At 40.6% G+C, this 13,746-nt stretch overlaps 1 protein-coding gene across 1 annotated transcript; it reads right to left on the bottom strand.

Moving 5' to 3' along the window:
- Positions 1-76: 76 nt before the first annotated feature.
- LOC146273476 (chymotrypsin-like elastase family member 2A) lies at positions 77-4,886 on the bottom strand. The gene is made up of 8 exons (XM_084704543.1): positions 4,798-4,886; positions 2,981-3,069; positions 1,917-2,014; positions 1,566-1,694; positions 1,158-1,294; positions 893-1,038; positions 244-396; positions 77-168 (listed from the first exon to the last, which is right to left on the bottom strand). Exons 1-8 carry the CDS (start codon positions 4,835-4,837, stop codon positions 151-153), a joined length of 810 nt encoding a protein of 269 aa, XP_084560669.1. The 5' UTR covers positions 4,838-4,886; the 3' UTR covers positions 77-150.
- Positions 4,887-13,746: the final 8,860 nt, after the last annotated feature.

Below are 13,746 nucleotides of genomic sequence, written 5' to 3'. Positions count from 1 at the left end.
ACTGTATACAGGGCAGCGGAGATGTTTTCAAAACACTTTTTAATAATAAATGTAGTTTATTGAAAATACTGCACCAATAAATGATGAGTACTGTGCTCCATTAAAAGACATTTTGTCAGAAGTTTTGTCTAAACACATTTGCTCAGTTTGTCAATTGTCCATCATCGTCTGAAAGAAGCAAATCAAAATGCGTTAGGTAACAATAAATTGTAATCAAAAACAATCAAATTCTGTTCCAGTTACCTTATCAATCCACTCATTGAAGTCAGACACTCTGGTGAAAACAGTTGGCTTCTTCACATAGTTGCATCCCAGGCCAGACACAAAGCTAGCAATGCCATGAACCTCCCACACGCCCCCAGGGTTCTTGCAGTTCAGGGGTCCACCAGAATCACCCTGTAACAGAGTATGTGCAGTCATCCTACATGTAACATTTCATGTTTTCCTTACGCCACAATTCTTTTAAACAATTGTCCTGATATCCTACTGAAAGGTATGATTTCCCACTGAAACGTCTGATTTGCCATTCTTAAACACATGAAACATAAACTATTGCAATGCCCTTTTAAATGAAATATAGTAGTGATCTGGCAAACAGGGTGTACATCTTGTCACATGGAAGGATACCAAATTGGAGCCATGGATTACTGTCCATGGCTCCATCACTTAGTGCAGCTCAACATGGCGGCAACTGCATTTATATTTATTTCTCGCGAACAGCTCATCTAAATTACTTCACAGTCAACACTGCATTCTTGGGTCCTGAGCAATACACCTGCTGAATGCTGAATGAACTTTATACAGCGCCCTGTTCTTGAGCTAATCAAGCCACATACAGACGGACACACAGAGACCGGCATTTATTTAGTTAGATATTACTTCCTGTACTTACGTTGCAACCACCCACAACACCATCGCCACCAGCACACACCATAGATCTGCGAATCGACACACCCCACCAGTCGTTCTGTGTGCATGTCTCATGATCTACCACGGGCATAAGAGCTTGCTGCAGAGTGTCAGAGATTGGACCTCCAGCTGAAATTTAAGAAATGTATTTAGCACTCCACTGTGTTATATATTTTAGCATGCTATATGATGGGATACTTGTTTGAAGAGTGAATGGGCAGTTAACATTATACGGCTGTGGGACATACTGGAGAGTCTTCCCCAGCCAGTGATGTAGCAGGGGTAGTTCTGTGCCAGAATGGTGTCAGGGGCAGGTATACAGGCTAGTTGGACCTGGTCCGTCAAGGTCACATGCTCGGAAAGCTTGATCATAGCAATATCATTGCTGATCATAAGAAGCAGAAGAGAGATGTGTCACATGCCAGAAAGTAAAATGGGGCATACTACAGTATTGTACTTATACACTGTAAATACATTTGTACCATTTATCAACTTAAATACTATGAATGACAATGTCTAAATGTCATATTTTTTATGTTATATTTATGTTTCATCATCATCAGTCATTTTCTCTTAAGACATTAATGCATAGATGCTGTGAATATCAACCAATTGTTATTCCAATATTGAGGAACTAGTAAAAACACAAACCCTACCCCACGGACAGCAGAATAGGGTTCCATTGCCTGTGTACAATGATCTTGGCAGGACGATAGGCCTTGGCAGTGGGCTCAGCCTCCTTGAGGTTGTGCTTGCCAACAACCACACGGTAGTTCAGCTTCATACTAGATGATTTAAACATAAAAAATATATTACATTCTTTAAGATTCAAGTAGCTGCTAATACAAAACACAGTGTTGTCTTTACATTGCATTTATTTGTATGTCTTTGCATAGCTAGATAGTTGTGATGGTGTGTTGGCTAACCAAATTTACCATGCAACTACAGATTGTTTTAGTTTGTGCTTTACTCGTGACTGTGTGTGATTTGGTATTTTATCAACCTACTCAATGCAATGAGCAGCAGTCATGACCCAGTTGGTAGCGATGAGGGATCCTCCACAAGTGTGTCTAAACACAGCATCCCTTTCATACTGCAGTGAAATCTGTACCAGATAAAGGAAAAAGAACATGTGTGGTGTCATCGGTATTGGTTCCTTCCGATACATTCCTCTCTGCAGGGTTTGATCTTGGGTACTCTGACTGAACTCCATGTTTATAATATTTTATCCCTGTTATAACTACACACCCATTTCTGACGCTATAGTTATTGTTATGTTATCATTGCTATTTTTTTATCGCTTCTATTGCACTTTTTCTAATATTGCACAGTTATTTAGAAAGGTTAAGACTTCTGTAATATAAAAGATTTAACTGCTGAGCCCGGAGGATTCGCAAACATGAGTGATATAACCTCTTGCCTCGCAAATAACATGTTCATTTAGACAATGGAAGCATGATGTGCATAGAACCGTGCTTTATAAATCAATGTGTTTGATTGATTGATTCATGGTCTGTAAAATATGTAATTTTGGAATTCAATTGCATTGTGTGATAAATTGCTGATGAAGAGGGAACGAGAGAAGGAGCAGATCCTGATTTCACCTGAACCAACAATACATGAGGGCCAAAAATGATTTGGGCCACTGAAATAAGTAATTTCAAGGAAATTCATCAAAGACAACATTATTTAGTTTATCCTTCTTTCTATATTTTTTATATCAATGTAGTAATCCATTCTAGCAACCCTTTCAAGCATTTGCCCATTTGCCAGATGGTCAGTCCATCACTGCTCAGGACACACAAATAACCTGCTACTCTGTGGCAAACTTTTAGCCTACGTAAACTCTGCAAAACACACCTGAGGTGGCATGAAAACTATGACTATGGTAATACCCCCTTTCCCTTAGAGCCAGTGGAAAATCTAAGTTTGGTGAGCATGTACAGGGTGTAAACATGCTGATGCTCTTTAGTAATGCAGCTGAATATCTGCTAATGCTCCAGGTATTGGATATTTTTCATGTAATCTCCCCGTGCCCGGATGTAATGAAAATGAATCTAAATAACTGTACCTGCCAGGGCCAGCTGTTGGGACGGGCATCAACTCCGTTGACTACTCTGGATACTTCCGGCTGGATGGATGGGGTTCCGCATCCAGCAGCTGTGGGAGAGATCTAGTAGTAGTAGTAGGTAGGTACTTTATTTTATTGTTGGTACTTTTAAAGTAAGTACTTTATTATAAATAATAATGGGAGCTTATTCAATAGTTTCTTTGTGCTCAACTCCACACAAGAGTTGTGTCTTGGAGTTTGGAAGGACAACATGCAAAATATGTTACGATAATCTATGATGTACACTGACTGTATGCTAGTATGAGCAGGGCCGTTGCAAGGAATTCGGGGCCCCCTGAAAGAATATTGGTGTGGGCCCCCGACTTTTCATCGCCAAAGATCAATTTTACACCACTTTTTTTCTTAGACTTAGATGTATTATATTTTTGTCTTTATTTTTCTGTTTCTCTATATTCTTGACAGTGCCTGACGCAATGCACCCAATTTGTTGATTTTTTTCAATCCACCACTCAGAGTCACTGGGTATTATTATGTAAAAATCAAGCACCTGGTGCAACACACCCGAACACTGCTTTTGTACACATTTATGGTCATGTTTTATGGAACAACTGATGAAGAACTAACATACCTCGTCTTGGCATTAACATAAAAAATCAAAATCTAAATTGGCTTATAAATGCCATAACTCTAGAGAAACAGCTTCACTTTATTATTGTATGAGGATGGCAAGCTGTAAGATTAGCCCCTGCTTAACATTAAGAAGACTAATGTCATTAGGCTATAATAGCAGTTTAGTAAGGGATAATGCCCGACGAGGTGTCCAATATTACCTGATAATGGACGATGGGGAGGAGTGAACCGTCCGACACGCAGTCGGAATGCTTCCTCGGAGTTGAATTTTGCGTGGTATTTATCAAACCAGATCCTCGTCGGGCAATCAGCGCCTTACTCCGCCCTAGAGTTAGCCTGGCTGCCAGCCCAACTTAGCCCCGCCCAAAAACACATTTTTGGGTCGGGAAGTTGGGTCTGGGGAACCTCGGTTCGGGAAAAACTATGTCCGAACAGGAGCTGTTCGGACCAATCAAAATGTCAGGGCGGGCTTTATACGATGATGGACAGATGATTAACAGTAACGTAATCAACCATGTCACCAAAGAGCGCTTGGGTTGAATTCGTTTTCAACAAACAACATATTACGTTGCTCTGATTGGTTGTAGGTCTATCCAATTGAGCGAAGAGGCATTTGTTTTACAAGTCCGGTTGAAACATGCCCCATACTCACAGCCCAATGGAGAGTTCTCAGACTCATATTCTGACTAGAATTATGAGTACGACAACGTCAGGCTACCCTTTAGTGTTAATTAGCCAAGAAATAGCCTGCATGTTACTGCCACCATGGGTGATTTGAGGAAAAGAAAAAGAGGGTTCAGCGAATAGGAGATAGAAATATTGGTTCACAAAGTTACAGCTAACATTAACATGTTACAAGGAAGAAATACACCTCTTCTCCCATCTCTTTGCGGCACAGACCCACTCTCCCTTATACACTCCCAGCATCGGTAATCTGCGTTTTTACTCAAGTGCGCTGCCTTTGTAAATACGGTTTTATGTCTTTACCTGCTATTTTATGCCTGAAATAGGCGCAATCCTGTTAGTAAATGAGGCCCTAAGTTATAATGTCATAGAAAATTGTAACAGCAACAAACAATGTATAGACTCTTCTCACAATATATTTCAAATAAAACATATCCAGTGAAACACATTATAATGTTGACGATACATTTATAAAGTTTATAGGAATTTGAAAAATACCTTACCAGTAGCAATGAGAGCAAAGAGAAAAATTTGTGAAGCCATGACATCGAAATCATGTCAGTGAGTTCCAACAGAACTCTCTTTATAGATTTTCTTATCTAAGACTGATAAGTGTCCTTCATCCAATTGGTTTTGTCAAATGGAAAGTAGATGTTATTTTTTGGTTTATTTTATCTTCCTTTTATATTTTCTTTGTCTTTTAAATTGTCTTTAGAAAAATTGAGTACAAAACAGGATCATTTTTAGAGGTCATAAATACAAATTCTGAAGCACAGTTTTTGAGTATCAGTCTACTCACTCCAGTTTGAAGATTTTTGCACAGTTCATACCCTTACAGTTTTTAATTCCAAAATTCCAAATGTGCGTTAATTATCTAATCTATTTTTGTTATTGGGATATTAGTCAACTGGCTTGACTAAACTAACATTTTTCAGCCATGAAGTGCAGTATATTACACTGCAGATTGATAACACTTAATGGCTTTTATTGAGAATACTTATCCACCCTATCCTGCTCCACTGTACAGTTGTCAATAATGTTTTGTGCATTTATTAAGATGCTATAAATATTAGAAATATTGTAAAAAATACTTAATGTTGCTGTGTATTGACCTAGTAATTTATATAAAAACACTATCAAATAAAAAGGGGCAGTTAAATAAAACTTGGTCAACATAGAGAAATAGAAAAAGTGTCTTGAAAAGCACATTAAATGAAAGACAAAAATATAATCTACAAATTAAGTTATGGCTGATTCACTGTTCTGGCACAAGTCACGTTTCAGGGTTAAAAAGGTACTGTTTAGACAAGGAGAAACTGTGGGAAACTGTCAGGTGTTGCTGGTCTTCATGATTCTAGTGCTTGCCTTTTTTTGCTTACTCTGCAAACTTGCGTAATCAACTCCCCTGGTAGAAAAAATGTAAATGTTGTTCCTACTATTTGAAATGAAAGTGTATTTAAATTGCATGTTAAATCTATAGTTTTAAGTTGTCTCTGATTACTGACCAAACCAAAACCTTAATTAATCATAACATCAATATTCAAAACATAATATTTTTCTTTGGAGCTTTGTATTGTCTTGTTTCAACTAAGAATTCCTTGAATTGTTCTCAAGATCTTAGCTTGGTTTATATCATATTTTTGGCACCTTTGATGGCTGTGAGCATCTCTGGGATATAAACATGAGATGTAAGTTTGTTAGAGATAATGTCTTTCTGCAAAAAAAGGAGCAAGACTGTATTACTTTCTTATGCATTGATAAAACTTAATGTTAACACTCACAAGATAAATGTACATTGAACATTTTATTTACAGTGTATTATTTATATGATGTAGACTACAATGTGGATTCAAAGGAAAGGCGAAGTTGTTGTAATTGCACACAAACTGAAAGAGGATTTGGGGGTTAATTGTGCAATAGCAAACAGCTCTATATCCTTTCTGTCAGCAACAGTGTGATGTATATTTGATTCAGAAGCTGCAATACATCAGTAATGAAACCAGTAAAATTTGCGGCCTCAGAAGCAAACAGCCCTTCCCCATCCAGCTTTTCAAAGGGGAGAATGTGCATACATTATGACAGGTCTTAAATTTACTGCCATGCGTACTCTCTAATCTACTTCTCAGTACAGTTAGCATGTACTTCGCCTGTAGTTATAGGGAAGGAAGGTTATTTCAGAAAACTTTAAGGGGCCTTTTGCATTGCTACCTGTACATGAAGATCAAGCAACTGTAAACTCATCATCATAACAAAATGTACCAGACTGACTTTCAGAAAGTGAAAATGTCAAAATCAAGGTTAGAGCTGTTTAGAGCTGTTCCCAACTCCTGTTTGAGAGTAGAGTGGTGTAACAGTCACACATTCCATTCTCCAGCATTCTCTATCCGCATGTAAGAGCATCTGTCCAAAGATACATACATTCTCATGAGTATCCTCTTTCTCTCCTTCTGACAGAGATCTCCAGTGAACATTCTAACAGCTGATATACAGACTGTCCCATTCAATGTAAGTACAAATCTAAGCTTCTGCTTTTGCAATAAACTTTTAATTGTTTATTGTCAAATTTGACAAAACCTAAATCTGTGCATATTATTCTACAAATGTATTCAGTTCATGTGTCACTCATACTAAAGACAATATATATGATATATAAACAGGTAGAATAGTAACATTATAATTAACATGTTTAATTTCTTCAAATTGTCACAAAAAATATTCAGTACTTTGTTGTACCTAATGTAATGATACATGACCAGTTAACTCACAGAGCAATATTGATCCTTTTTCAAAGGCTTATTATACATATTCAAAATAATTTCCCCCATGTTGAAACAGTACAATTTGTATTTGAAGATACTAGTGCAGAGTGCCCATGATGCAGTTGGTGATTAAGATGTCAGTGAAACACACAAATACATATTCCTTGAACCATAGATGCATAGTACCTGTGATAAAATTGGTGGCAAATATTCCTGGAATTATCTATCCTAGTCAAATTGCCAGTGCTGTGGTAGCCTACATTCATGCAAATGATTATGTAGCCTTCCGTCTGCTCTTTCCTATGTTATAAATGTATTATGTTATGTTCAGTGGTGAAAATCTGCTATCAACTTTGGGCGGGACAATTATAAGACATTTTCTCAAGAGCAATTTCTGAGGGGGACACCAAAATGATTGCTGTAACACAGCCTACATAGTAATAGGTTAAATGTATATTGAGGAACCATAATTAATACTCCTGGATAATTTATAGTTAGTAACTGAAGGGTTGTCTCAACTGGTTCAAATGTAGTTATAGTAGTGTTTCTTATCAGTCAAGTATGAATGCAGGTGTACAGTATTTACAACCAGCTATACCAAGAAAGGCCAGTATGTACTGTACACTGTACGGGTGCAGTTTATGTAATTACAATGGGCATGGTGCAGTCTCATCTAAAATAATCTCAATTGAACCATCATAAAGTCGGGGAAAATCACGAAACCATTTCTCTTGAACATTTTGTTGGCAAGAGTCTGCGGTTCTATAAATTGTGGGTGTGGCTCATATGTTTCTGTGCCACCACTGAGGTAACTAGACAGTGCTGTGCTCCTATACTGGTGTTGCTGGCAATTAGGTTGGCCCCTGGTCCTGCATGGCTGTGACACAGTCATCTGAAGTGTCTCCCTGACTCTTTCCCTTTCACCACCCTCACTGACTCACAGTCTGTCTCCTAGAAAAGACATAAGGTGTTTGCCCTCCTCCTAACTACCAGTACCCAATACTACCCAAATGTATCACAAAAATAATACCATTGCCTCAAACTAATCTTGGTTCAGTCACCAGTTTAAGTAGAGAGTGGGGGTATCCATGGCATTGTCCAATTATGTCCCAATTTTACAAATCTAAAGAAGAGAACCCCTCATTTTGCAAAACAAGAGACTCAACAAACTTACCTGAGACCCCCTCCCCTGTCTCTGCCAGTCTGTTCCTGCCTACATCCAGCTCTATTATATGTTTGTCATCTGGTGCTTCCTCCTCCTGATGGCATCATTATGAAGCATTCAATTAGCACATTTCACATCATTTTTATGAACATTTTATCAAGACAAGTTGTCTTTGAGATTAGGCCACTAGGGTTCTTTCTTTGGTGTCCTGAAATGCTCTGATGTCCGTCTTTCTTTTTTCTGCAATTTTTCTACCAAGCTGGCCGCACACACAATGTGCAGGTTATTTACAGTAGGAGATGGGCTTCTATAATTTATTTCCATTCTTCTAGAATAGGCTTCGATCTTCCAGGTAGCTAGACAGTTAGGAAAGGTGAAATGGATTGCATTGACAAGGATTGACAGCTGTATGAGTTCACCCTTTACACAACGCAAAATGCAACCTTTTGTCATATTAACATAATTTTATGTCTTGGTTTTATATTGGCTGGCTTCCCAGAATACCTGAATTTGCAGAGCTAGCAAGCCCCAATTCTATTTGTGTGGTATTTGCCATCATCTTTGCTATCGCCAGTTTACTCCAGATCAGCACACAGGTGCTTCAAAGTCCCTAAAGACGATTTAGATTTTGCAACGAGACCATTTAAGATAATTATGAAATGGTAGAATATAGTATAGTTCTGTTCAGTATCGCTAACCATGGGAAATGGATTTTGAAGAACTATAATATTCGTGCTGATCTTGGATTAAATTGACGATAGCAAAGTTTCCATCTTTTGACAACGCCAAATGGAATAGGTGCTAGCTAATGTTTGCTCCATCAGTTTGTTTGCTAGCTATGCAAATGCAACTAGCTTAGTGTGTGTGAACCCTGCCAACATAGTGAAATCGCTATGGTGCGATTAACTGGATTAATTTCATGTTAGCTACATGTATTTCAGATGGTAGACACGCATGTCACCTTGTCAGATAGGGAACACAATTATTGCATTGCTATCTTCTCTCAGTCACTGACTCTAATTCAAAAAGCTGGTGATGTTACTTAGCTAGCTAGCTAACATAGAGATCAATGCAGGGAAAATGGTGACAGATATGAATGTTTTATTGTATTGAGTGGTAGAAATAAATTGTCACACCAATCCTTTCTTACAACTACTTACTGGACATCAGCCACCAAGGGCGTAACCATGGTTTAGATATTGGGGGGGTCCAAATGAATACCCTTTCCCATGATTTTTTTTGTTAAGTGCATTGCCTACAATTCTATATTTTATGTATGAAAATGTGCACATTTATAACATAGTTTCGAGGACTAAATTGACCATTTGAATTCACATCTAAAGGAATAGTGTAATTTCTCAGAGACAGTGAATGCCTGCATTGTGACCACATCATTTTATCAGAAAAACAGACTTGTGCTTTTATTAGGCTACTCGTTTTATTTGCTTACACATTTAGCTCTGTATCAAGTTACTTACTGTCTGAAAAAAAACTATTTTTGTATGTATGTTTGGCTGCTGGTCCAGTTTTCTCCGCTTTTTAGGTAACCTCAAATCCTCCATTTCTCTACCTCCTCTCCGACAAGTTAACAAACGTTACTTTCTTTGAACTCAACTGACTGACGAAAAAGTGTTTGGTAACCATGACAACGCAAAACGGCGCAAGGTGGATTCAAACAAAATCACACAAGTGCAGGGGCGGACTGGCCATCGGGGATACCAGAAGAACGGGGTGGGCCGACGGAGTTGGGATGGTCCAAAACAGCGGTCCACTTCCATTACCAACCGGCCCTCTGACATTGCCAGCATCTGATATTATTTCACATGTCACAGCTTGAATACATATAAATTGCTCTAAGACCTTTTGAAGTGTAGAATCACTGACTGAGGTTTATACTGCTCCTCGCGATCTGTATTCACACTCATGGTGCCGATTTTTTGACAATTTTCTGACGTGTCTTCTGAAATGTGTTCTTACGGACTTTGGAAGTTTAACGTAAGAAATTTAACATATTTGATGTAATTTCTTTGTAATCTTCCAAAATAATGCTAAGTGTATGGTTATTTTTCCAAGTAGGCCAATGACTGGTCGATACGTGCGATGCATTGAGTGGACAACGTGCCGTTTACTGAGTGGGCCTGTCTGACAGTATAACTCCCGGGCCACTTTTTCCCCCAGTCCGTCCCTGCACAAGAGTACAATTAGGAGGGGGGATTCACACACTTAGTTTTTCTTAACAAATAGAAATAAATTGAAAATAAATAAGACATAACAAGAGCTTTGGAGAGTTTTGGAAATCTGCAGTAGTAAGAGCACTCCCGAAGGCCGTCAGGGACGGACTGGAGGACGTGGTGGGTCTGACATACAAACCTATGGCTGAATGGACAAACTATCTTATACAAAAAAAAGAGTTATGTCAGAAAGACAGTGAAATGAACAGACAGCTCGTGAGGGGTCAGGTTGCAGACAGACACGACCTGGCCAACGAGAAGAAGAAAGATGCTAAGACCCAGATGATAGTGGAGGAACCTCCGGTTGAACAAATGGCAATGGAAGTACAACCCCAACTGCCGCGACCACAACTACCTCAACCCCAACAACCTCAACCCAAACCTCAACCACCCCTACCCGAACCCCAACAACCTCAGCCCAAACTACCCCAACTCCAATATCCACAATCCCAACAATTACCTCAACCCCCACCCCAATATACTCAACTCCAACCCCAATATCCTCAGCCACTTCAGCCCCAGTACCCTCAACCCCAATATCCTCAATCCCAACAACTCCAACCCCAATATCCTCAGCCCCAATACCCTCAACCCCAATACCCTCAACCCCAATATCAGTATCCACCTGCGTTTCCTCAAAATGTTCCCCAGTATGCCCACCCAACAGGCGGCAGACAAGGAGGCCAAACAAGAGGATGTTTCACATGTGGAGACATGGGACATTATGCCAGGGACTGCCCTCAAGGCCAAAACAACAACAAACGAGGAAGAGGTGGCTACAACAAGAAAGGAGGAGAGGCCAAATAATCATTCTGCGGCCTCAACAGGCTACACTGTCGGTGGTAGACACAGGTGCAGCTGTGTCATGCCAGAACAATCTAAAAAAGACAGCCCCACTCTCTTCTAAAACCATCAGGACAGTTGGATACTCGGGACAAAGCAAAGAACAACGGTACACCCAGCCACTAATCACCAAGGTCGGCTCACAAACACTGGCACATTCATTTCTGCATGCCCCCAAATGCCCCATGAACCTCATGGGGAGAGACTTGCTACAAAAAATAGGAGTGACCATCACCTGCTCTGCCAAAGGATTAACACTGTATATGCCAGGAGAGAAAACATCAATGACAATTGTTGATGGCCAGAGGATATTATTCATGGGAACAAACGCAGCAATACCAGCAGGTATGACTGAAATGACACAAATCTACTGGACAAGACTGACTCCACCAGAAGAAGCGAAAGGAGTGCTAAAAACCTACATGGACTGGAAGGCATGGATCAACAAACTCCATCCATACGGACCACCACCTGACCCTCCACATTGCACGTACAACTACTTGCGGGCACCAGACGAAGTGTATCAGGAGGCGTGGCAGACACACAGAGAGGGAAAAACAGAGAGGATTCGATCAAGAGACATATGTGGGAAAAGAAGGAGTCGCAGCATATTGTGAGCTACCACCTGACCAAATGGCATGGTTCACACTGACCAGTGAATCAGTACCCCACATCACCCTATCAGTTGCAGCAGGAGGAGAAGCAAGGTGTCTCGGTCCAATGGTGAAAAAGGCATTGGCAATGACGTGGATGCCCACGGCAGCACCAAAATTACACGTGAACGCCGCAGGAGACATGTGGAGAATATCTGACACACAAGACAACGAAGGAAGCATGGAAGAAGTGGAGCTAGAAAGGGACCATGGACGGGAACACACAAACTACCCAAACACGAACTACTACCTAAAGGACGTCCCAGAAAGGTTGTGGACGACGGGACCATATGACGTAGGAAAGGTGAACAGCGAGGTTGAGATAACGCTGAAGAATCCACACGACACACCAGTCTGGCGTCCTCAATACAAACTCAAACAAGAACAGATCGAAGGGATCGGCGAGACCATTGCCGGATTGTTAACAGCTGGAGTGATACGGCCGTCAAACTCTAAATGAAACACACCAATACTGCCGGTACCAAAAGCAGGAGGAAAAGGATGGTACATGATCTCCGCCCAATCAACCATGTAACAGAAACACGAATGTTGGTTGTACCCGATCCATATGTCTCACTCATGAATTTGTCCCCAGAACAAACCCACTCTCAGTTATAGATCTGGCGAACGCCTTCTTTTGCATCCCGCTCCGTCAAGACGTCCAAGACTGGTTTGCATTCACATACAATGGACAGCAATACACCTACAATCGCCTGCCACAAGGATATAAGGACTCCTTGGGAATATTTAACCTGGTGTTGCGAAACTTGGCAGACATTACCCTGCCCGAAGATCGTGATCGTGTTGGCGGAAAAAGGATATAAGGTCAAAAAGGAAAAAAAACTGATTGCCAGAAGAACAGTCACGTATCTGGGCAGATTGACCTCAGCCAACAGCATGACACTAACAAACTCGCAAAAGGAGTCCATTCTGAACTATGGGAAACCAACAACTGTCAAACACATGCTGGCATTTCTGGGATTGACTGGGTACAGCCGAAACCACATCCCTGACTGTGTCCCTAACCCAACCACTGAGGGATATACTTAACAACGCCGGATTCAGGGAACACCAACAAATACTCGTATGGACGCCAGAGGCTGAGCAAGCATTTATCCGCACCAAACAAGCACTGGGACAAGCCAAACATCTTTGTCCTCCGGACTACACAAAACCATTTCACCTGCATGTTTCTGAAACAAGTGGTACTGTAACGGCGGTTCTGTTTCAGAAAAAGGAGGGAGAAAGAACAGTACTCATGTATCACAGCTCAACTCGGTAATGTGGAAATGGGACAAACAGGGTGCGGCAGACACTTGGCGGCCTTAGCCAAAGACATCAAAAAGACAGCACACATTGGCATGTGCCACCCGCTAAAACTCAACACAACACACGGAGTGGTGTCATTCCTCACCTCAAGGGCTTTCACCATCTTGGCTGTAAGAAAAGCTCAAATGTGTGGAACATTGACAAAACCACACATTGCCTACGAGACTGGAAACATCAACATGGCCCCTCAGTTGGATCCTACTGAACTCATACCCCACAACCGTGAATATGTGTCCCAGAAGGATCTGAAGATAAGACCGGACCTCACCACCACACCACTAAAAGACCCGGACTGGACACTGTTTAGTGACGGATGTTGCTAAAAGGGAAACACTGGAAATGTGGCCTCATATGCAAATACAAATCTGTGCAGCAAAGTATGTGCGTCAATTTAACTCTGGTGTGTGCAAACATGCCAAGGTCAGACAGGAGGAAATCTTGAGATGCTCAGAGACTGGTGCGAGCACAATAG

The sequence above is a fragment of the Hypomesus nipponensis genome, chromosome 9 (assembly GCF_054491055.1).
Source record: "Hypomesus nipponensis isolate SF chromosome 9, ASM5449105v1, whole genome shotgun sequence".
NCBI classification, from domain to species: Eukaryota; Metazoa; Chordata; class Actinopteri; order Osmeriformes; family Osmeridae; genus Hypomesus; species Hypomesus nipponensis.
This window is presented reverse-complemented; position numbering and strand designations above follow the sequence as displayed.

Excerpts from the sequence above, each read along its gene's own strand:
- LOC146273476 (XM_084704543.1), bottom strand. The coding sequence starts at position 4,837 with ATGGCTTCACAAATTTTTCTCTTTGCTCTCATTGCTACTG. Across the intron at positions 3,070-4,797 it reads CTTTGCTCTCATTGCTACTG|CTGCTGGATGCGGAACCCCA; the intron begins GTAAGGTATTTT and ends TCTCTCCCACAG. Across the intron at positions 1,695-1,916 it reads ACTGCTGCTCATTGCATTGA|TATGAAGCTGAACTACCGTG; the intron begins GTAGGTTGATAA and ends TAAATCATCTAG.